Source organism: Bombus affinis, chromosome 1 (assembly GCF_024516045.1).
Source record: "Bombus affinis isolate iyBomAffi1 chromosome 1, iyBomAffi1.2, whole genome shotgun sequence".
Lineage (NCBI taxonomy): Eukaryota > Metazoa > Arthropoda > Insecta > Hymenoptera > Apidae > Bombus > Bombus affinis.
Window position 1 is genome coordinate 15,935,887 of NC_066344.1, and position 22,795 is coordinate 15,958,681.

The 22,795-nt window shown below is 40.1% G+C and overlaps 1 protein-coding gene and 3 long non-coding RNA genes across 7 annotated transcripts in view; 3 read left to right on the forward strand and 1 right to left on the reverse strand.

Annotated features, from left to right (window-relative positions):
* LOC126919324 (prickle planar cell polarity protein 3-like) overlaps positions 1-22,795 on the reverse strand; it is a 120,997-nt gene that overhangs the window by 96,886 nt on the left and 1,316 nt on the right. Inside the window, exons 1-2 of one of the 2 annotated variants that reach the window (XM_050728373.1) lie at positions 20,043-20,193; positions 19,016-19,144 (exon numbers count right to left, since the gene is read on the reverse strand). In XM_050728373.1, coding sequence (XP_050584330.1) covers positions 19,016-19,143 — 128 coding nt within the window. In that variant the 5' untranslated portion in view covers position 19,144; positions 20,043-20,193. Of the gene's footprint in view, positions 1-19,015; positions 19,145-20,042; positions 20,194-22,795 lie in introns of those variants that run through there. The other variant, XM_050728363.1, reaches the window with a different exon arrangement.
* Positions 2,101-4,401, forward strand: LOC126919486 (uncharacterized). The gene is made up of 3 exons (XR_007711673.1): positions 2,101-2,639; positions 3,182-3,362; positions 4,044-4,401. It is a non-coding gene; the product is annotated as an uncharacterized LOC126919486 (long non-coding RNA).
* LOC126919466 (uncharacterized) lies at positions 6,831-9,415 on the forward strand. 3 transcript variants are annotated; one of them, XR_007711668.1, is made up of 3 exons: positions 6,831-7,580; positions 7,714-7,864; positions 8,082-9,415. It is a non-coding gene; the product is annotated as an uncharacterized LOC126919466 (long non-coding RNA). The 3 variants fall into 3 exon arrangements; XR_007711662.1 differs by lacking the exon at positions 8,082-9,415 and having other exon boundaries at positions 7,704-7,926; XR_007711656.1 differs by lacking the exon at positions 8,082-9,415 and having other exon boundaries at positions 7,714-7,926.
* LOC126919490 (uncharacterized) lies at positions 18,720-19,311 on the forward strand. Its single transcript, XR_007711677.1, has 2 exons — positions 18,720-18,874; positions 18,981-19,311. It is a non-coding gene; the product is annotated as an uncharacterized LOC126919490 (long non-coding RNA).

A 22,795-nucleotide genomic window follows, 5' to 3' on the forward strand; every position in this document is an offset into this window, starting at 1 on the left:
GCCAACATATTTCTAAACTTTATATCGTTCTAATGGTTCCACGGTTGGCCATAAATAATTGGTTATTGTAGTATAAATAACAAATATGGAGGTTCCAATACGTATATCGATGCATCGAGAAGATTATATATCATCAATTCAGGCAGTATTATAGATATAATAAATACTTAATTGAACTTATCGAATGCTTTATATTCGAATACAAATTTTTAATGACTAAAAAAATATTCTAATTAAAATTGTTTCTTTTACAAAGTTTGGACGATGTTCTTCGCCAATGAATGAACGAATGAATTAAGAGTGACCAGGATTTTGAAAATACTTTTGTATGGACTGTACAAAAATGTCAGACAGAAAAGACACAGTATGGCTACAAAGCACTCATAGGGTACTCTAAGAGATGTATGAGACGAAGGAATGGAGGGACACAGAAAAGGGGAGGAAGAGATAAAGAGAGGTAATCCGTGGTTATACGACGAGACACAGTTGGCAATGGCACATTTGACGCAGGGAAAAATCCTGCTATATCCTGGGAAAGTAGTGATCAGACTACTTCACCATTATTCACGTGATTCCACAAAAGGAACGTATAGCTCTTCTAATGTTATAAAAAATATATATATATATCAATTATAACAACTCTTCGTAATTATAATAAAACATATCCAATTTCAGATTTCGATGGACGATCAACGAAATGTTCGGCCACCATTCTAACCTACAATACACATTACTGCCAATATACCAAGAGCCCTGAATTACTTGAATTTCCCAAACATGTCCCAAACATCTATTCTTTCCCTTCAGAATCATTGCCTAGCCCCACCCATTCCCCCTCCAATTTTCTCATTCTCCTATCCTATTCCAATTTCCCCTACCACTTTTTCGCATCCAAAAACTTCCATAAGCTCTGGGTAATTCCTTCAAACAACAATAATGTAGATGCCGAATCTCGAGCGAAAAATCGAAGAGGGAGGATTGAGAGGGGTGGCTCTCAGCGACGAGTATGATGTACTGCGCTAATAACCGAACCCACCGGGCCGGCTGTGGCAGATCCTAACGATGTTTTAAGCCGTAATTAATTTACTGACCGACCCCTTACCTACGGGTACCAGCCGGTGTACCCTTAAATTCCGATGGCCGGCGTAACCACAACCAAACGCGTTCACCATCTCTCTTTTACTTTTCATCTTCGATGTATCGATTTGTGAACACATGAGCTGAATGAAGCACGAAACATATCGCTGCACGATGATCATCGTATCACTATCTCTTTTACTCTGTCTGAGAAATCGCTGCTTGCACGGTTAATATCTAAATAGCGATCAGTTTCGACAGGTATTCGAGAGAGAGAGTGTGGGCGTGAAGGTTAGCCGCGAGCCTTTTTATGATCCAGGCAAACGCGGCTTTTCTCACGGGACTCGGTGAGTTTGTATCGCGTGCATCACTGCCAGCCACCGGCGGCGCTGCTTCGCCGTTATCGCCGGTAATTTGAACAGTCGAGAGTATAATCCGTGAGCTATATATGAGCAGAGATTATACATGGGTGATGATGATAGAGACTGGATTTTTGGTGGTTAGAAGCTTAGTTTTGTTTTGGCGTTGAGGTTAAGGTAAATGGATGATACGTCATAAGGGAGCAGTGTATATAGCATGAGAGTTTGGACCATTGACAATGAAATTTTGATATATATATATATAATGTACATGGAAGCAAATAAAGAATGTAAACAAATAAATCCAGAACGTAACCGAAACTTGAAATATTCACATTGTAGGAAAATACATCAAAACTCTGAACATGCAAGATCAGAATATAAATGAATGGAACATAAACAAAATGTATGTGCAAACAGAAAGTAAACAAATGAAATCGAAAATGTAAACAAAACAGGTTCAATAGTAAATAAACAGAAAACAATAAATAGTCAAATTAAGAATATAATTAAATTTGGAAATGAGTCCAAAATAAAAATGTTAATAGCCACTTAATCCAAATCACATTTCAACACTCGCTCTACTACCAAGACTTAACTCTTCACAACAAATCAACGAACCATTTAACCTTATAAAAACTGATCAAGCAATTTCTTCCTCGTCATGATTCAAGCAAACTGCGCAAGAACCTGAAAACTACTACCAATTTACCCAATCAACAAACGACTCTCCGCTACTTTTACATCCTCGAGGTATCAATCACTTCATAGCAACCAAAAAAATACCTGCCCTCATCCAGCACGCCAGACGAGCACGCCATCCAATGCCATATTAATCCCCAGGTAGTGATACCTAGGAATTACCTAGATGAACGATCACGAAGTGGTGCAACTGCGCGAGTCGCAGAAACGTTGCCAATTCGTCTGTTCCATTGATTGGTCCATGGAAAGCGAAAGATATAGAAAGACTGTTGACCGGTCAGAGCACAGGGTGATAAGGGAGAGGGAAGCGGGCGCCGAGACGCCAGACGCCGGCGGATGCCGGGCGCCGCGTGTCCTAGACTCGCGACGGGACAACGACCGCGATGTTTGCCGAGTGAAATGCGAGAAAAAGGAATGCGACGACGAGTCGTGTCTCAACGAAACTGCTCAAAAAACGAGGACGAGCCGGTGAAAGAGGCGGACGGGGAGGAAATAGCGGTGGTAAGTAATGCGTAGTTGAGAAGAATCAGACGGAAAAGCGTGAAAGAGGGAAAAAGGGGAAGAAAGAAACGGACGGCCATAAGCGAGATTAATGCGCCACTTTTATTTAAATTCGAGAGTGCAGATGGCGTGGTGTGCAAGGATGAATAGAGGAAAGTGATAATACAAGCTCAACGTACAGGAGAATTCATAGTAAAGATTACTATATTAAGCTAATTTGTCATTTGGATATCATGTTTTGCATCTTTTGATCGTCTTTTGCATATACCTGGACCCCTAACATTTGAGGCTCTCCTAATTTCAAATGCGTTGTTTCATTTCTGCATAAAATGAATTATATTTATATTTGAAAGAATTGAAATTCAAACGTAGCTAAAATTAATTTGTCTTCATTAACTTCTAGCTCTACGTATATAGAAATTTTCGATTAAAGGATGCTTCAATTAAGGAGACCAAATGGAAATTCATAATGATGATTTAAGTAATTTTTTTGAAAGATCCAACATTATGACATTTAATTAGATCTTTTAATTGTTTCCCAGGATTGGAAAACGTTCTAAGCGCAATTCGTGCAATGAAACTAGATGCAAGCATGTAGTAAAAGCGAAAGTAACAGTATTCCTAGGAGTACAGCGAGGTTGGACAGATGATGTGTTTCTTAGGACGAGGCTGTAGTATCCAATGGGCTATTTGAGATACCTTAAGTGTGTTATAGACCAGATAGTAAGCTTATCTTTATTTATGTACATAGATATTTAGTACTTGTTATCTAACACGTTAACGTGAACAAATTATAACCTCACTGTACATATTTCGTCCTAATGGGTTTCATTAAACCACATATGGGTATACTTTCAAAAAAGTAATAAAAAAGAAATTAGCAATTTCCTTAAACAATTCGGGATAAATAATAATCAAGCAATTGGACGTATTTTTTCTTATGATATATAATTTCTATTAAGTTAAATATTTCTACATAGATATAGAGATTACTAAAAATTTATCTTGACCTAAAAAGAAACTTTAGCAGACAGAATGGCGTACGGTATCGTGATAATACCGAATGATGCCGAGCATGCATTAAACGATGCTTGATGGATCTTTTATTGGGAGATAAAATTTCAATTTGAAAACCAGCCTCAAAGAACCAAATAAAACTTAGATTCATTAAGACAGGTGGTTCGTAATTTTTTGGCTGCTGGTAAATTCGAAAGATAACGTTTCATGGAACCAATTATCTCGCCTGTAGAAACTCCATTAATATAGATAAAATTTAATCGCTTTCAGAAAAATTTATCGTTATTTATGGCAAAGTAGTTTATAGCTTCATGAGACTCAAACACATAAAGATATTGAAGGAAAAAGAAAATTATCGAAAATCGCAAGTAATAATGGTTGTTTCAGGGTTCGTGATATCAGGTGCATTTGTGCTGCTCTCGATTACTCACGGCATTCGATGTTGTTCTTGTACGCACTCCTAAAGAAAGACTCGAGATAACCTAACGAACGGATCGAGTTCTCTCAGCGTTAATGGCGAACGGACGATCGCAATTTCTACGAAATTCCATGACTTTATATATGTATATCACGATACTAGCAACTGAAGAAATAGGCCAAAATTCTTTCAAGGTTATTTAAGTACAGATTATATCATCGTTACACTATTGTATATTTAATTAATATGTAAGTTTTGACATTGTAATCCCTTACTAATAAAATAAAATTGTTTAGTTAGTGTCATTAAAGCAATATTTCACCTCCAGCAGTTTGTTTATTTTTAACAATTCCATGCTATAATGGAATCTTATTTCTACTTCACTTTTGGGATTGAATAGCTGAAGATTAACCAAAAGAAACAAAAAGAACCCTTCATTCAATGGACCATAGATAGGGACGCTAACCTCAAATGAAACCAAAGTCGCAAGTAACCAAACCCAACGACCCGGCATAATAAACCTGTTCAGTTTAAACGAACCAGCCCACCTCTGACTCACCCTTGGTCGATTCGAACGCGACCAGGCGGTCTCAATTTTCGCGTGATCCATCAGGATGACCGGGGGGTCACAACCCAAAGTCGTTAACGATGACGACCTAGAAACGAGCAGTTGTCCTCCCACCATTCTGCTTCGCCACAAGTTGGTCCGATGAAAGATACAAGGCGCAAGGGGAACAGGAAGTAAAAGAATAAGAGTGGATAAGGAAGGAGGAGCGGAAAGAAAAGGTTGAAGTGGCCAAAGGTCCGGCCGGAGGGAACGTTTATGACGAGGCCTTGGCTCTGAATTACGATCTCAATACTGCAATAAGTGCTCTTAGCAGGGCCATGTTTTTTTCGTCGACGCGAGGTGTTTCCCCCCTCTGGGCTCTTATCGTAGCTTTACGCTGCTGCTCCCGTGGGCTTCTCTCTCGAGAAATATTATTTAATTAACGGAAGGAGACCGCCGCGGTCGAGACCTGGATCTACCATGGCTCGTAAATAAAAACGGTACATTCTTGCCTGGCCGTACCAACTCTGTAGTGTAGTGTCTCCCTCTATTCACCGAGCCTCTCAACGTCCTATCTTCTTCCAACTGTCTTATCCCCACCACCGTTCGACTGTATCCCCTCACCGCTTGTCTACAGTGTACGCATAGTCATCGGTTACGGTCGCGTTCTTCTGTTCCACCTCTGCGTAAACTGTGCTGTCTTTCCACCGGGGCGAGATATTTTCGGTAATCATGGCACCGTTTCTCGAAGTGGAGACCCGCCACGGAGCTCTTTAAGTGCGGCATTACTTCCGCTAGAAACGCGCCTTTTGCTCGATTAGCTTTGCGGTAAATTTAAGCCCCGCTCGAATCGCCACGAACGCACAGGGCACACGACACCGAACAGTATAGCTACCCTTCTACTCTGCCGGTCCCCGATTGTTGAAGGGGACCAAAGAATTTCTTCCTTTAATTGTCCCTCCGCCCCCAGTGGTCGAAATATATACCGTAGCCTAGAGTCGAGTAAGAAACCGGCAGCAAAACGACTCCGGAAAGTAATCTGCCTAATTACCCAGCAAGAGATTCATTCCCAGAGCACAGAGGGAGGTTAGGCATCTGAGAGGAGAGGTTAGTCTCGTAAAACGACCGGAGAAGAGTCCCTGTCTTTCTCTGCGCGATTTTCTCGCGACGCGACGGCATTCGAAATGCGTCCCGACGCTTCACAGGACCAAGACGACCGGATCTTCCCCACCCTCGGAGACGTCAGTCGAGCAAACTTATTTAACATCCGCGGCTTCCTCCGCTTTGAAGTGGAAACCTTTTCGGCGGCGCGAATCTCGCTCGGGACTTTCAAGATCTTGCTTCGTAATTCTTAGAACCGACGGAATTCGAAATAACACGGAATCTGAAGTGTCGGGCTACGTGAGCAGGGGTTACGATTTACAGATATTAGGACAGTAAGAATTTTTTTATTCGGGTGGCTGGAGATCGCTTGGGAGTTATCAAAGATGGTTCATGTGAAAGAATATAAGAACATAAAGAACCAATGGCAATGGTTCGAAATATCTAATCTAAAATCTGACCCAAATCACCGGTAAATCGTAATTTGTAAAGTTCATGAACCTTAATGCCCACAAAATAATCAGTCCATACGATTAAACACTTTTGCAAAAACCCCTAGCTTCGTTATCTCGACACAGAACAGATTTCAAAATCCCAATCCATTTTAATTTCCCATCTTCCTCAAGTTACAATTTCAATCAGATGCGATGGACCAACATAATCGCCGATTCTAAGCAGAAGGCGCACTAGCGCCATAATAAAATTCGTCGCAAGATACGACGTAACATGAGTATACGGTAGAACCTGTATATTCACTGGTCAGAACCACACTATGCTTTTTCCTCATTCGGTAAGTCCGTCTGTGGGACGAGGAGAAAATATTCATAATGCTGGATTAAGCGTGGAAGTGATCTGGGGTGCTCGGAGCAGGGTGGACGAGAAAACTAATCGAGAGTCCACCCTATTTAATTCCCACCCTCACTGTCCTGCTCTTAACCGTACATCGTTACTGCTCTACGGCCAAGAGTAGACTCTCGTGGCTCTGGTCCTTCTTATTACCTCTTCTCCCACCATCAATCCTAACCCCACCACTTATGCCAGTTTGACCGCGTGCACGTATACACCGCGTGAATTCGACTTCTTTTCGTTAGGACGTGCACAGGCTTCTTTTTCTGCTGCAATCATCGTGCTCGGATCGTGTATTGGGTACGTATGGTGCGCAGGAGTGATGATGATTGTAGGGAGATAGTTCATAGCTACGATGGTTGGTAGGTTTGTAAGGGAGGTTATTAGGAGGTCGAGAATTATCGTGGAATCATTTTTACGAAATGGTTACATGGAACTATAATGCCTGGTAATGAATGGTTCTCGTAGAATTCTGACTGTCCGCCATGTTGGATGTTCTTACGATGAAATTACGCGGGATGGAGTTCAGTGCGATACGAAGTAACCAGATTCGAGACGAATGAAATTAATTGAACGGAAGTAGAGAGAATTGCGTTCGACTAAAAGAAACAGAATTACGGTGCGTTAACTTGTACCAAACTGTGACGAAATGAACCGAATCGAATTAAGTGGAACCAATAAACTTCGAATTGAGTTATGATGAAAAGAGGTGACGTTTGTTTTCATCGAAGTGGATCTAATGCAAGGTTATCCCAAACAACAGTACAGAACATAGTCATCGATATATATCCTGTGTGTTGATATGTGTAAAACGAACCCTAACAAAGAGAAAACAAATATTGGAAATTCGAAACTCTCTCTGGGACGAACATTTAACATGCTTATCGTATATTGATTCGATCAGCAATCGATGGTTAAAACGCTGCATTAAAACAACGAGACCGCGTACGACATATACGAGGTGATTCAAGTTAAAGCCCAACCAAACGCATTACTCAAAGGATCGCTGATGGTAGGTAAAGTTTTAGGGTCGAATCCACAATGGCGGTGTAGACCATTGAAATATTGCAATATGTTACGATCAAAGTTGTATTTCAATGATCAATCCGCTCTAATGTTTAATGTGTAATAAAAGATTAATATAGGCGAAATAGTGCAGTCGTATCAAAAAAGGTTGACGGGAGATGATACGGATTGGGAGCTATTTGAAGCAGATTAAAGCGACTCGAAGCGAATCAAAGCGGATCGAAGACGATTGAAACGGAAGCAAATGAAAGCGGATTGACGCGATTCAAGGTGAATCGAAGCGGATGTAAAGATAAAGCATTTTGAAGCATATTATAACCGATTTGACTGAATCACAGCAAATTTTAACCACCTTTAAAATATTCCATATGAACCTAACTTCATATGTCTAATTTTTATCAGCGTAAATATCAAACATCAATAACAACATAACCTCCAAACAACAAAAGGCGCTCTAATACCACGTTCTACCACCCTTAATAAACAGAACAGGTGAACCGTCCGTTCCAAGGCACAGCAACTGGTATCAGGGAAACGTCAGAGGGCAACATAGCGATCGTGGCAGCAGTGCAATATGCAGTAAAGCACGAATGCAACAATGCGATCTCCCCCCAAGCAATGGGCGCGGAGGTGACGGGGAGAGAGGGCGTGCCGGATATATATGGGGTGTCTCGTTAATCAAGAGAACCTCGCTATCGCCCGCGGCCTATAGGGGTGGAAAATGGGAGAGGAGCGAGGGTGACCAGTGTTTAACAGTTGACAAACGACAGTGTAGGTACGCGGTCGCGTAAACAACGTGTAGAGCGCGAAACAGACGCGGGCCACGGCCACGCAAAAACCCGTAAATCTGCCTATTAAACGCGATTAACGATTTTGGAAAGGCACGAACGCCATCCTGATAGCCACGTGGTCAAACGCACCTGCGGAAACTCTCTTCGTGGTTCTGATGATGCAACGGCCGTGTAAAATATTGAGTAAAGGGAGGGCAAAGAGGAAATAGAGCTGGAATGTTAAAATGACAGATGAGTAGATTGGTGGGAGGTGAGTCAGAATCGATGATAAATGATCACGTCTGAAGAAGAGGTTAACGTATGCAAAAGTATTGCGGGAAGAACTTGAGCATCTAGGGGATCTCTAGGGAATTTGAAAGTGGCTTTGGTTTATCACAATCTGTTGTTTTAAAAATTTGAAAATATTATTAGTATAGACAAATACATCGTAGAAAACGGTGTATTGTGTATTGGATATATGGTTAATTCCATTAATCAACCATAATTCCATATATGAGAAAAAAGACAATAGAATTCTCATGTTACAGATGTCCACATAATGTGATACATATTTTTCTCCAATTCTGAATTCACCCTTCGAAGTTGTCACACGTCATTTAAAAAAAAAAAACTGGCCACGAAATGAACTGGAAAATGACTCTCTGCCCCTTGGAGTTAGCCACGTCCAAAGTAATGGCGGTTGAAATATTTAATAAACCGTCTAATCAAGGGGGGAGGGGCATGGGATGGGGGAAGGGCTATGGAGTTGTGGTCGTGGATACGTGACCGACCGCCAACGAGCTCGCGATTCCTGTAAAATCGTCCTCCCCGATTATAAGTAGTGTAACGAACCGAAAAAAAGGACGCGAAATCGGGTTTTGTCGCATTCCACGCGTGCTCGAGCTTGGTCAGTACGCGGGGGCAGCGCGATTTTTCTCAGGGACTGCGTTTTCATAGCATTTCTACCGTGCTTCGCGTTGCACTAACGAACGCGTGTAAAAAGCCATGCTTCTCTCTGTCTAACCGTATTATATTTGTCCTTCTTGTCTTTGGTTTAATGATCTTTCCGTGAATCCACTTGGCTTCTTTACCATCTGCATCGCCTCCGTCGATTTCCGTAGAAACGCGCACGCGCCACTCATTCCTTCTATTTAGCCTCGTCTTAATCGCTGACGGTTAATAAGATCCCTAGAGTATCGTATATGGTAACGATGCAGGGCCATCAGTGTCGTTTGATAGGGATATTTGGTAAATGGGAGAAGATGAGAAAGTGGAATGGGTTTGTTGATCAGCGGAATGGAAATATGCTGTATGGAAATATACTGCATGGCTATATTGGCTACACTGATATGGTTACACTGATATGTAATTCGAAAAGCGTGCTGGGCCACTTTGGATCAATGTTTTGGATTGTTTTTCAATATTTGGATAATATATCACTTAGAGAATTCTTTTACTTGGAATAGGATTGGTTAGTTTACCGCTTTGATTTCCCAATACTTTTGGACAATATTTTACTTTGATATTTCTTGTGCCCGAAACGGGATTGATCAATTTGTCACTTTTGATTTTTCAATATTTTATATTGTGCTTAGACAAAATCTTATTTGGGCATTTGATAATCGAATTTAGATTTAGAATTGGTTAATCTATTATTTTTGTTTACCGCTACTTGGATCTATACTTGGAAAATATTTTATAATCATCATAATAAATAATAATTATACAAATGGCGTTGCAAAGAAATTTTCATAAAATAGTCTCTGTTCATATTCAAAGCGTGAACAACAGCAGTTCGAAGGGTTAATTTCGTCAGCCTGTCTATCAAGAACTCGCATGGCAAAGGGACGAAGAGAAAGCGTCGAACAACACGCACCGTTAATCTCCACTATACCAACACATTCCCCTCGTTGCAGCGTCGATAAATCGCTCGTTCACACTTCGACTGATTCCTCGACTCTCTTCTCCTTTTTCGACGACGCAACGCGGTAAGTCGGTCGTGATCGAGAAAGTTCTCAGCATACGACGGTGTCGAAAGATCGTGAAATATTTCGGTGTTGTACATACAAACGGAGATTATTTCATAACCGTGGCCATAACTCGATTTTATGAGTCTGTTTATTATCGTTCGTGTGACGTTCGATGTATAAAAATACCTAGTTTTATCGGTCGTTTCGGATTCGTCTGTATTATGAAGTGTTTTTCACGTCTCTCTACTTTCATGGAGAAATATATTCATTAATATCGAGTTGTTATCGGATTTGATCTCGTGTAATTTAGTACAAGTAAAAATAAGTATGATTAGTGGAAAGAATTAGTGGAAGTGAGGTTATGGTTACCTTCTCGTCTGAGATACTCATGTTACGACGTAATTCTCTTTTTTATGAATTTCTGTTAGTAGTCCGGAATCGAAGTAACCTGGTTTAAAGTGAATCAGTGCAGTGTTCGAGGGATTCTGAATATAGCCGGTTCGATTAAACGTTCAAAGATGAACGCGAGCAAAGCTAATTAGCGGCTTCCGAGGCGGGCAGCGTGTACCGTAAAAGGCAGGACACGACGCGGCCTCTGAACGCGGTATAGAAAGGTGGGCCGAAAGAATCAGAAAAAGTGGCCGGATTCTTTGCCATAAAAATGATTCTGCGCAAAAGCGGCGTCGTTCTGCCGAGTATCGCATAACTTCGCCTCGAATTCTGTGAAACTTGTATTTTATTTCGGCATGTTTCTAATACGTTCAACTATGCCAGGAATAAAACGGTTAATAGAATTTCGCTAAATTGGAATATATTTAAATATATAGCGTAAGTTAAACGAGATTAAAATAATATTAGGGGATATTACACAGAAAAAAACTAAATTGAAAATCAGTCGAAACAAACAAAAGTTGGGACCGATCTGGGTCGGACCACACTGTATCAAAACAAATCAAACTGAGTTGAGTCAAATGGGAATGGATCAAACTCAATGGCACCGTTAAACCATATTGAAGCAAATGGAATAAAATTGCGTCGAACTGAATAGGGCAAACTGGCTGAAACCACACCAAACCGCAAACAAACAATATCCGATCTATTATGCTAAATTAAACAAATTCTATGAAACCATTTTACCTTTTAGGACCTAATAAATTTTTAAGAAAAAAAATGTTCCAATGAAGAAATCCTTAGCTCCCCTTTTAAGTTCAAAAGACGTAATTGCGAGAAGAAACTAACAATGGGAAAAAGCAAACACGGTCGAAAAAGAAACAACAACAGTTGCATATGGATATATCTTGAAGAAGAAACCGCGAGAAGAGCGGTGCAACGACAAGTGAAACGGCCTGCATTCGGGGATGCGTCGAAAGAAGAACAACGAGTTTGCCGAGCGAGGGAACGAGTTCCGAAGACGTAGCCAGGACAGGAGGAACCAAAGGTCTTCAAGTTTTTGCGGGACACATACGAAACCTGCGACGCAGAGCGACATTCTTCTTCTCTACTAACCCTTTCTGTTCTTGGTTCGATGAACGTGAAGAAATCGGCGTCCAGAGGCTGAACTTTTAGGGGCATACTTTTTCGGCGCTGGATAAAAGCGTTTGTCTTCGTCAACGATTTCTAAGAGCAGTCAACGTCGAACAATTATTTGAATTCCTTTCGGTAAGCCGAATTTAACGAGCGTATACACGACATCGAAATTATGTCTCTAAATGTTGGGACAATTTTGTAACTTTTTTATATACCCGAAAGAATTCTTTCGATGGAATTTTTATCTTTTAACGGTAACTTAATGTCTTCTTCTTAGTATTTGAGAAAATTAAGAGAAAGTATTTTTAATGAGTTTTTTAACGTCAATCTGTTTTTATATCTTTTAATCTTCTCGAACATCACAGCAGTCGCCATCTTTCTTTCTCCATTACAATTAAAAGGAAAGAACAAAAGGAAAAAAAAACAAAACACGAAGATATTCAATATTTATTTCCCTTCGTAATCTTCCGTCCAATAAACATAACATGGAGAGCAACATCGGAAGACTATAATCTCCTAAAGTAAAACGTTCAAGACCCCGATAAAAATGGCCAGCCAGATTGCCCACAGATAAGCGGTGCGATTTCCACCGAGTCTCCCCCTATCGGCCGATACTCGCACACAAGGGGACACGAAATACAGCGAAACAAGAACGCGAGATAGAAAGCCTTCATTTTGACGAACGCGGCGGAACGTTTTCTTTCTCTGTCTTATTCCCTTTTATCTGCTTGTTACAAGTCGGCGCTGAACGTTGGGAAGAGACGCTGCTTTTTTTTCAGAATAAATCTTCGCGTAACGAGCAACACACCACCTTTTCCCATCGAAGATAATTTCAAGCTTCCAAGAACCGGCGCCGATAAGCAAAGAGGCGAAATTAAAACTGAGAACGACAGATAAAACCGCGATCGAGTTTGACGATTCCGAAACGACCGAGAATGGCCGTGCACCAAAGACGTTATCGTTTCCTTCTTCTTCCTCTTCTTTTTCGTTTCTTTCGACCAATCAGAATGAATCGTATTTCATCGGATTTTAGTATGACGTCTGTCCTCAAGATGGACGCATTATAGTACGTATAACATACATATGACTACCTATTGGAACGCGTTGACGAGGGGACACATAACCTCATCGTCGTGCTCGTTGTTGATTACACGTTCTGTCAAACGCGTTGACGCGATGGCTCGTACCGAGCGTAAGAACCTTAATGATCCTAACGAGTTCCCCTCCCGGGGGATCCTGCAAATGATGTTAATCACAGCCACGACATAGCCAACGAACGGTGAAGAGCATCTTCGCGGTGCGAACAATGGGACAACCGTGATTTCCGTAACGTTACACGGGCTATACAGTTCTCGATGGCTGTTTAGAGGCGGAACCGCTAATTCGTGTGAAGTCGGTCGAGAAATAACTAAACACGATGAGAGATTTAAAGAGAAACGTTGTATGTACATTGTGAGAATAGTGGTGTTACAAGGGTGTGGAAAGTCACATGTGATGAAGATCTGAGCTAACGAGATTAGGAAATACATATTTGAGGAAAGTGTAAGCATTAAGGTAATCAGAGCAGTATGTTATTGTGGAAACTGAATTAGGGATAGAGAAAGTTAATAAGTATGTACATGTTAACAGATGTATTCTAGACACAAGATTAGACTTGAGAAAATGTTTTGGGGAGTAAAGTTTGCTAAATGGAGGTTAGTTGAGAGTTAAGGAGAGGAAGTGTATATAAGTACATTTAGTGATTTTACAAGAAAACTGTGTATTTCAGAAATACAAATTACTATGAAAAAGATTCTTATGAAAAAAGTTCTTATGTAAAAGTATTTTAGGGAACTGGTATACTAGATGATAGAGGAAGTGTTTTCAGAGGTTAAGTTGAGGTTAAGGTTATACTACACGTGTAGTATGCATGTAGTATGATATTTATAATATAAATTTCGTTGTCAATAAAATGATGCTGGCAACCATTCCTTTGTACGATTTAATCTATAACCTATAAAATTTGAATGAAATAATTTAGTTCACCCCACTAGTAAATATATTGTCTACGTATCCAACTAAATAAACCGATCGATCCAAAGCAAAGGTGATCAGTTGTTTTCAAGATTGCAACCAGAATAACCATGAACGATTTACAGGAATAGTTAACAAGGAGCCTCTCCTATCCCTTTATGATTTACAAACCCACACCAATTGGACGTTAATTAAAGCGATGTTTTAATAAAGTAGAAACACTGGATACACGGGATGTATTGATTGAACACTGAAATGGGAATAGAAAGTCAGCCTCGCTATCGTGACTGTGGATCTTCATTGTGCGCGTTCATGTACGCTCTTCGTAGATCATGAACATACCACATTCACCGACTGAAAGGTTAGGTTCGGCTCAGCTGTTAAATTGGTTACACGGCTTTTGATTATACCAAGATCTTCGCCGGTACCAACAAGAAAACACGTGTTCGCGATGCAAGTTATTCTGTTGCTGTTTTTGCACGGATGAGCCAATCGAAGCACAATAAACTCTGTCTATTTCTTTTGCGAGAAAAAACATGTTTGAATTTATCTACATATACAGGGTGGTTGGTAACTGGTGGTACAAGCGGAAAGGGGGTGTGATTCTACGCGAAAAAAGAAGTCGAAAATATAGAATAAAAATTTTCCGTTCGAGGCTTTGTTTTCGAGAAAATCGACTTTGAATTTTGAATTGCGAACAATTGAAAGAAAAGATTATTGTAGCCTTTCATACTTTAAAACAATCGAATACGTTGGAAAGTGTTCATAGAAATTCAATTAGAAGAGCAGAAGTATGCGTTCGGCAGAATGGGCAACATTTTCAGCAATTTTTGTAATAATAAACTTTATGATTACTTCAAACTACAAAAAAAAACTTAAACCGCGATAATATCCATCGAGACAACGATCTACAGTGAGATCCGTTATAACGAGACGTGATAAAGTGCACGCGTACCGAACGAAAATTCAAAGTCGATTTTCTCGAAAACAAAGCGTCAAACGAAAAATTTTTATTCTATATTTTCGACTTCTTTTTTCGGATAGAATCACCCCCTTTCCGCTTGTACCACCAGTTACCAACCACCCTGTATATGTATATAGAAATGTTCGATCAAACTCTTTTGCCTTTATCCAACGTTTATCAGTAGTACGTCAAGATATAGTTCCGATTTGAAAAATTGAGATAGCGTCTCCATACAACAGCATCATCCATTATTGCAAATACAAGGTTACGTTCCATTGTAAATATACATCTTCAAGCGAAGTTAGAGGATAAGTTTATTTATTATAGCTCTCTAGAGAGAGATAATTAATTTCACTGAGAAATTGTAAAGGTATGAAGTTATAATTTCTTAACATCCTAATCCTAGTTCGTTAACTATAGGTTAGAGTCGATCGAAGGTCACTTGCCTAATTTTATAGCGGACGAAATGGTCCATCAAATTATCCGTGAAATTATTACTAGGCATGAAACGATGCTAAAGCACCGACGGTATTCATCCAACGATTCCTTTATTATGCTTCACGGAAACGTCGACCGCGTTTTCCGTAAACAGTCATCGACAGGACGAGACTGCTCGTTAGTTCAGGTTCGCCGTAAAACGCCACGCCATGATTTACCACTGCGCGCCTCGAGTTAACAGATAAATTCGATAGTGGATTAATGATCCACAGCTAATGACTAACCGCGAGCCCTAACCTCGAAACTCGCGGGACGAGTAACCAAAGCGAAAGAAAAGCGACTTTAACATCCTCTTAGAGTACAGAGAGGGAATGCTACCTCGACCCTGGCCTGTCGATCGTATATCGTGGAATGAGGACGATATAAGGAACGAAAGTGACGGAAAAAGTTGAAAGATATCGTATCACGATGAAAAACGCCATTGGAAAATCACGTTGACAGCTACCAGCCTAGTGAACTGGAGCCCAAGGAAAGCTTTAATTCTTCAGTTCCGTCGGACTTTGATCGATGTCCGACTATTCGGAGCCGGTCGGCCTCGATCTCGTATTTTTCAACCTTCTAGAATTCATTGTGACCAGTTGCAGACGAAGATACTTTTTCTTAGTTGTTCGTTGTATCATGGGATCCCGTATGCGTGATTCTTAGAACGAGGTGAAGAATATGTATGATTTATATGTTTGATAGTTGTTTTTTTTTTTTGTTTATTATTACCAGATTTTGTGTATTACATATTTGTATTTTCCATTATAAACGATGAATTCCAGTTGTGAGGTGGTTCAGGCAAAAGTACCGATACGCGATGGTACGATATAGCCATGCAGTATTACATTTTTTTTCTTTTTCTTTTTTTTTTTTAATTATATTTGTAACTTAAATTTAAGCCACTGTAGAGCGGTGCTTATGTACGATATTGTTCTTTTTCTTTCCATTTCTGTCCTGAAAACCTGGTCGCAAAAACGGGACAGATGTTTGGTAGTTGTCTTAGAGGTTAGTTTCATGTTTAATGTCATTCCATTTTGTACATTTTGTACACGATTGCTTGTTCCATTGAAGACCAATATGGATCTATAGATTCCAAATTAATGTACGGTTCAAATCTTAAAAAATATAAAATATCAACAAATAACATATAAATTCTAATACATTTCTTGAATCCAATCAGGTACAATCATGAAATACATATAATACTATCAAAGGATCTAGCATAAGGAATGATTCATCCTTGCTTAACATCAACGGAGAATCTCTTTATCTACTATTTATCTACTTTATCTACTACACTAAACTATTCTTACAATGCTACCAACATTTGCCAACAATCTCCCACTTAACCTATAATTTAAAGAAATCGAATAATCTACTTTATCTACTACACTAAACTATTCTTACAATGCTACCAACATTTGCCAACAATCTCCCACTTAACCTATAATTTAAAGAAATCGAATAATTCAAAACAAAAATTATCCATCACTAAACTACCAATATCAAGTGATGCAAATTAGTTCTAACCTATCGAAAAATTGAAAGCCCGATATTCAGAGTGTCGAACAAAGCTTTGGAAGGGAACAACGAGGCGCTTGGTGAACCTGCGAACCGACGAACCAACTTTACGTGAGAGGAGGGGGTAAAGGGGCTCGGTATGTTAATTACAGACCAACATACATCCCTGTTTCTCTCCTCTGCCCCCCTCATTCACCATCCCGATCGTTTGGCGAGCTGGTGGTGCATACTCTCTCGTTCTTTCTCATCGGTTAGCTCGGTTGCCAGTCGATTCGTCTTGGAACGGCCCATCGCCGCGCCGGTCTCGTTGCACGCAGGCCTCGCGTGAGACCGACGAGTCGACCCTACGACCCGAAGCAGAGAAGAAATCTTCCTTTTGCCCTCTTTCGATCTTCCCTTTGCTCTGCCTCCACGGAACCAACGGACACGCTTCCACGACGTTTCTGCGCCTCGACCGCCTTCTACTTACCACCACTATCCGCGGCGCTACCCCACGTGACTCTGGTTGCCCACGGGAAATCGACCCTCCGTTATTTGCACAACACGTTCTACCAATTTGAACGCGTTTCGCGCGTCTTACGCTGCCGATTCTTCGAACCAAACGATTGACGCGGGTCTAGAAAAAGGGAAAAGGTAATTGGATGGAATTGTGAGAAATTTCAGATAGTTCGCAATGATTGGAGATTGTTGTAGCTTGAAAAGGGTTTTTCGATTGGATATAGAGAGGATCTTTATAGAAGAGTATACATAGACAATTTTTGTAAATTTATGGACAACATATATATCTCTATTTTGGCACCCATCTCATAAACGACAAGGAGGTGGTTGTTTATAACAAAATAAGCTCAATTAACGAAATAAAATCATTGTATATGGAGACTTGTTTTTTAATAAAACGACTTAAGGAATCTGTAAAACTTAACCAAAACACATACAGCTGTAAAGACTGAGACAGAAAGCAGATTGTAACATTATCCACGTTCATAAATACAGAAGCATGAGATAAAGAAAGAAAAATACAAAAGCAAGCAGAAACTTAGAAATCTTTATAGAAGTTAATTCGTCCAGATTTATAGCTAATACAGATATACCCCTAGTCACATACGATCATAATTATCACGTCGCCCTATATGTTCAGATAAACGAATAAAAAAAAAAAAAGGAGGCAAATATCTGTACAACTTAATTCCTAACCTATCAACGATATGAACAAACATAGCAAGAGAATTACAAAATGTCAGTAGACTTACTTTATGAACCACGGTCATATGATCGAGCTATGAACGACATTCATTACGAATACCTGCTACTTACATTCCTAGCGCAATTTGCATTAAGAAGTTTCTTATTCGCAGAGTCTAAATATAAGAGAAGAAGGAGGTATACGAGAGTCGAGCAACGTTATACATTATCAACACCAGGAACGGAGCTGTCACGGGACCAGTTCACGTAACACGCATCGGTTATACGAAGATTGGTCACCCTGGCGGAGCGACGTGCTTCTTCGTTTTATCGATCCTGCGATCCTGCGATCGAGGATAAGTCGACGCGAATCCTGCATCTCCGGTCTTCCCTCTAGACTCGAGATAATTTTCTGTTTCGACGCTGTCTATCTCTCTTTCTATATTTTTTTATTGCAACAAAGCACACCAGGTTTCACCGGTTTCGTTCATAGCATTTTACTTTTCCTTTCCGACTAGTATCGCCGGTCGGAGAAAATCAAAGAGGCATCGCGTGCGTCGCTGTGCCTCTACTTCTCGCCATAGCCGGTATTACAGAAGTATTTACGCATGGTCATTGATCGCGCGATCAGCAATTTCTCTTGTAATCGTTTCGGTTAGTATTGCCGCATAATGATAACCTCTGCTCGGACGGTAAAAACGTCGGGATAGCACCTCCCGTGGAACATGTCATTCATTTCGCTTTCATTGAAAACGCATCACGCATATCGAACACTTTCTTGCGATACTTTAGAGAATAAAGGAAAAACGAGAGAAAAGAACACGCAACAAGTAGTGGATAATATACATTTATGGTATGTACTTGCACTTTCGTTGAAAACGCACCAACCGAAACGAAACTGCCTGTGTTTTAATCAGAATATCGTACACTAGTTCTCACCGGGTAACTGTGATTTTTAGTGGATAATACATGCAAAATACGTCTGATTACTCACCGCCAAAAGTGGGGCACATATCCAGCCGGGCATAAATCTCGACACTGACCGCAGGGTGCACCTTGAAGAACGACATTACCGTGCGAGTAACTGTTGTTGGATTGGCCGTCTTGACCGGGTGACAGCATTCTGTAACAAAGAAAAGGATTCGCCTTATTTCATTTGTTTCCATGTGCATATATGGTGTTACATATCGATTCAATTTATGTACTATCATGATGCAGTCTTGCTGATCGTGAATTTTTTACAGCATATCTTCTCACTTTACCGAAAATATAATTCTCGATGAAAAGTAATTCTCGTTGTTTTATTCGTCTCTATGCAAATCGGTGCATCTGTGTCGCGATCTCCAATCTAAAGTGTACCAAGCCCAACGTAAGAAGTTAATAACGTCCATTACCATAAATTACAATAATTATCGTAAATTAACATTCTACCGTGACCAAACCCACCAGCGCATTATTAAATCAGACAAATGATTCCTTTAATACCACGATCTATGAAATTAACATATATCCCATAAATACGCGTGCGCGTACCTCCGCGTTATTCCATCGTAGACAACGTTGTTGAAAACCATCATGGGGAAACTTTTACGGGGTTATACCTCGCCGATCATCAATCTTGGTCAAATTTAAGAATAGTCTCCTCCATCTTGTCTTGTCATACTCGTTTCCTGTAACCCTCTTTCGCGCGCGTTGTACGTACACACTTCTTTAAGTCTGACATCTCGCTAACGCGCCATTTTCTCCCGGATCCCGCAACAAGGTATGCCGCGAAAATAATTAATTAAAGGCGCCATCTATAGGATTGGAACACGAGTGATTACGCCCTGCTCGAATTAATAATGGAAACCGGTAATTAACGAGTAACCGATGTCTCGTACGCTTCGATCCGCGCGTCGATTAACCGACACCAGATAATTACACCTTCTAGAAATTTTACGTATACAGAATATAGCGAAAATCTTTGTGTACCGCGCGAGAAGCACCGACTGTTTCATCATCCTGTCTTCCTTTTTTCTTACCCTCATATTCTTAAACGCCTGGTCGCCTCTTCTCCTTGTTGTTCCGTTTTTCTTCGTCGACGATATTATAAATATTTCCCCTTCAGAGATGCGATCAAAAATAATGGCGCAGCTGTGCGTGCGTGGAAACAAAACAAACCACCGTGAAGGCAGAGTCGATAAGTTATCCCACCGTTTAGCGTGATTGTCGATTACCCTTTCTTTTCTTTCTTTTCCTTTTTTTCAGGCGTTTGGTCACAGCCGATAAAGTGAAATTAAAAATTGTAGGGGAAACGGGCCACGGGATTATGAAATTAACCGAAAACAAAATTTCTAGAGCAAAAGAAAGGTAAATCGACAGAGGGGGGGGATAGGATCGATCATGTTTGAACGAGGGTAACGTCGAAGGTCGATCATAGCCGCATACGGTAGGTATATAAAAATTGGTATCGTGCAGGAAAAATAAAAGTATCGGGAATTTAACCACAGCGTTATTACACGACCCCCAACGTGCAATAAGGCTAGCTGAACCACGCGGAGTTTTATGAAGGACCGTGACAGGAACTACAAGGTCGCTCATGGTCTTACTTACGACTGTCACGTGCCACTGTCTGTAAGATCATGAAGGACAGGAGAACTACATATTAAACCAAGCATACAGTACGTGATACTTCGCTAACCGATACAATTGTACGTTCAACGTAACATGATACACGAACATCATGCCTGTCCTTTTATTTCAAATAGTTTCTTAGCTTTCTTTATATCGCTAGTAATCGCTACGTACGATCTCGCGAATCATTTTCCTTATGGGTCTCTGCGTATCTGACGCCATATTTGTGACATTTAAATGGCGCATCATCAACGTTCTGATGGTGTCCAGAAGTAATTAGCGCTCTGGTGGCGTGCACAATAACCTTATTACGCTTTGTTGACCGACATTCCATCGCGCATCGACACGTCTCTATTTTTGTATATTCTGAATCATAATATAACAAGATCACAAAATTAATCAGAAAAGAAATTAAAGACCTAAGATCCTAGACAGGATCGTGTGCAGAAATTTTTAATGCAGGGTCAATATATTTTATACTAACTTATTTGTTATACAAATTTTCTCAATTTATTGAAATAAATAAATGTTTATACATGAAATACTGAGTCATAAATTGTTACTTTTATCAATGTATATTGTATCTTATAATAGAATGCAATATATGGTTTATAATAATAAATAATATAATACAATATACAATATACAATACAATATATAATATAATACAATATACAATAATAACTAATCTTGGAACTCAAGACGTCAATCAATGCCGCATTTCGATAGTTTACGACGTCGCTATATCTCTGCCCATATTGTATTTCCTGTCTCAATCTTATCGCGTAATCCAGAATGCGCACAGAATAGCACAGATTCCTTCTTGTGCGACTGTAGTTCATGCGATTTACCATCTCAAATGTGAAATACCATAGCTATAGAAATGTTAGCAAATCAAATTTTGATGAAATAGTCACGCATACGCGTATCCGATCATCGTAACCGCGAGATTACCTATGTACATTTTTAATAAAGCTATATACGGGGAAGTCGTATACGCAGTGTGTAATTTCGTTCGATGCACGTTTCAAGGTTTACCCGGAGAGCCCTTCGATAAAATTAAACCGGCGTTATGGTTTTTAACAAACATATCCTATACACGGATATCCACGTGTCTGGTCTGTGTATACATTTTCTTACGAAAGACTACCATCGTTGTCTTGCTGCTCTCACGAACCGGAACCACTCTCAAATCCAATTTACGTCGTGCTCGCTTATTTCGTTCCTACAATTATGATCATCCTGTTGTATATAATATTACGTGCCATCCCGCGCAGTATCATCTCGAGATATTCACTCGCAGACAGAACATTCGCAATTTTCATCGACTGAATAAGCGATAATAATTAGCCTAAGTTGTTATAATTGGTACCCAGAGCTTGCCGAAATGAAAACATAGGAAAATAAGGAAAGTGGGCTACGGTATAACGCACCAAGTATATACAGAACAAGTGCTTGCAGGCTGCTATAATCAGTTTCTTTTTGTGTCGTTAATGTTAAGCGTCGCTAGTGTGTAACGGCAACGATAGGGTGAACTCAGGTATGTTAATGGATACGATAGCAAGTGGTTGTCGTGTCTCTTCCCCTCGTTGTTGCTTTATAATTCGTGAAACGACCAATTAACATTCTCTGAAGGGAGTAGGTGGTCCTCGTATTCTTAAACGGCGTTACAGTTTCCGCACGGAAACTTTTGACATCGCCTAATAAAAGTGTCGATAATTTTAATTGAATCTTTGGTAAAAATCGTAATCGAAATCAATGCGCCACTCCGTTGGTGGATTTTACAAGCTTACTTACCATTAACTCGATGTTGAAATATCAAGGGGGAATTCAGTTAGTTCCCGAAACGCAAAAAGGGGACAGACGAACGAGGACATAAATATTGGTTAACGAGGGGTTTTCGAAGAGTCGCGGAACGATCAAAGCGACTCAGTTTCGTGAAATTCATTCGACAAAGTATGAGGATCAATTATCGTCAGCATCGTCTTGTCAACGATCCAAACTTCTATCGTTATATTTTGAACAAAACGACGAAATAAATTAAACAAAATAACTTAACCGTATACAACATCGTATGAATCCTTTACACACAGGAAACGCATGGAATTAACTGAAAGGAAGTTTTATGCGAATCTGCACGGTCGTATGCGCGTCTGTTTCG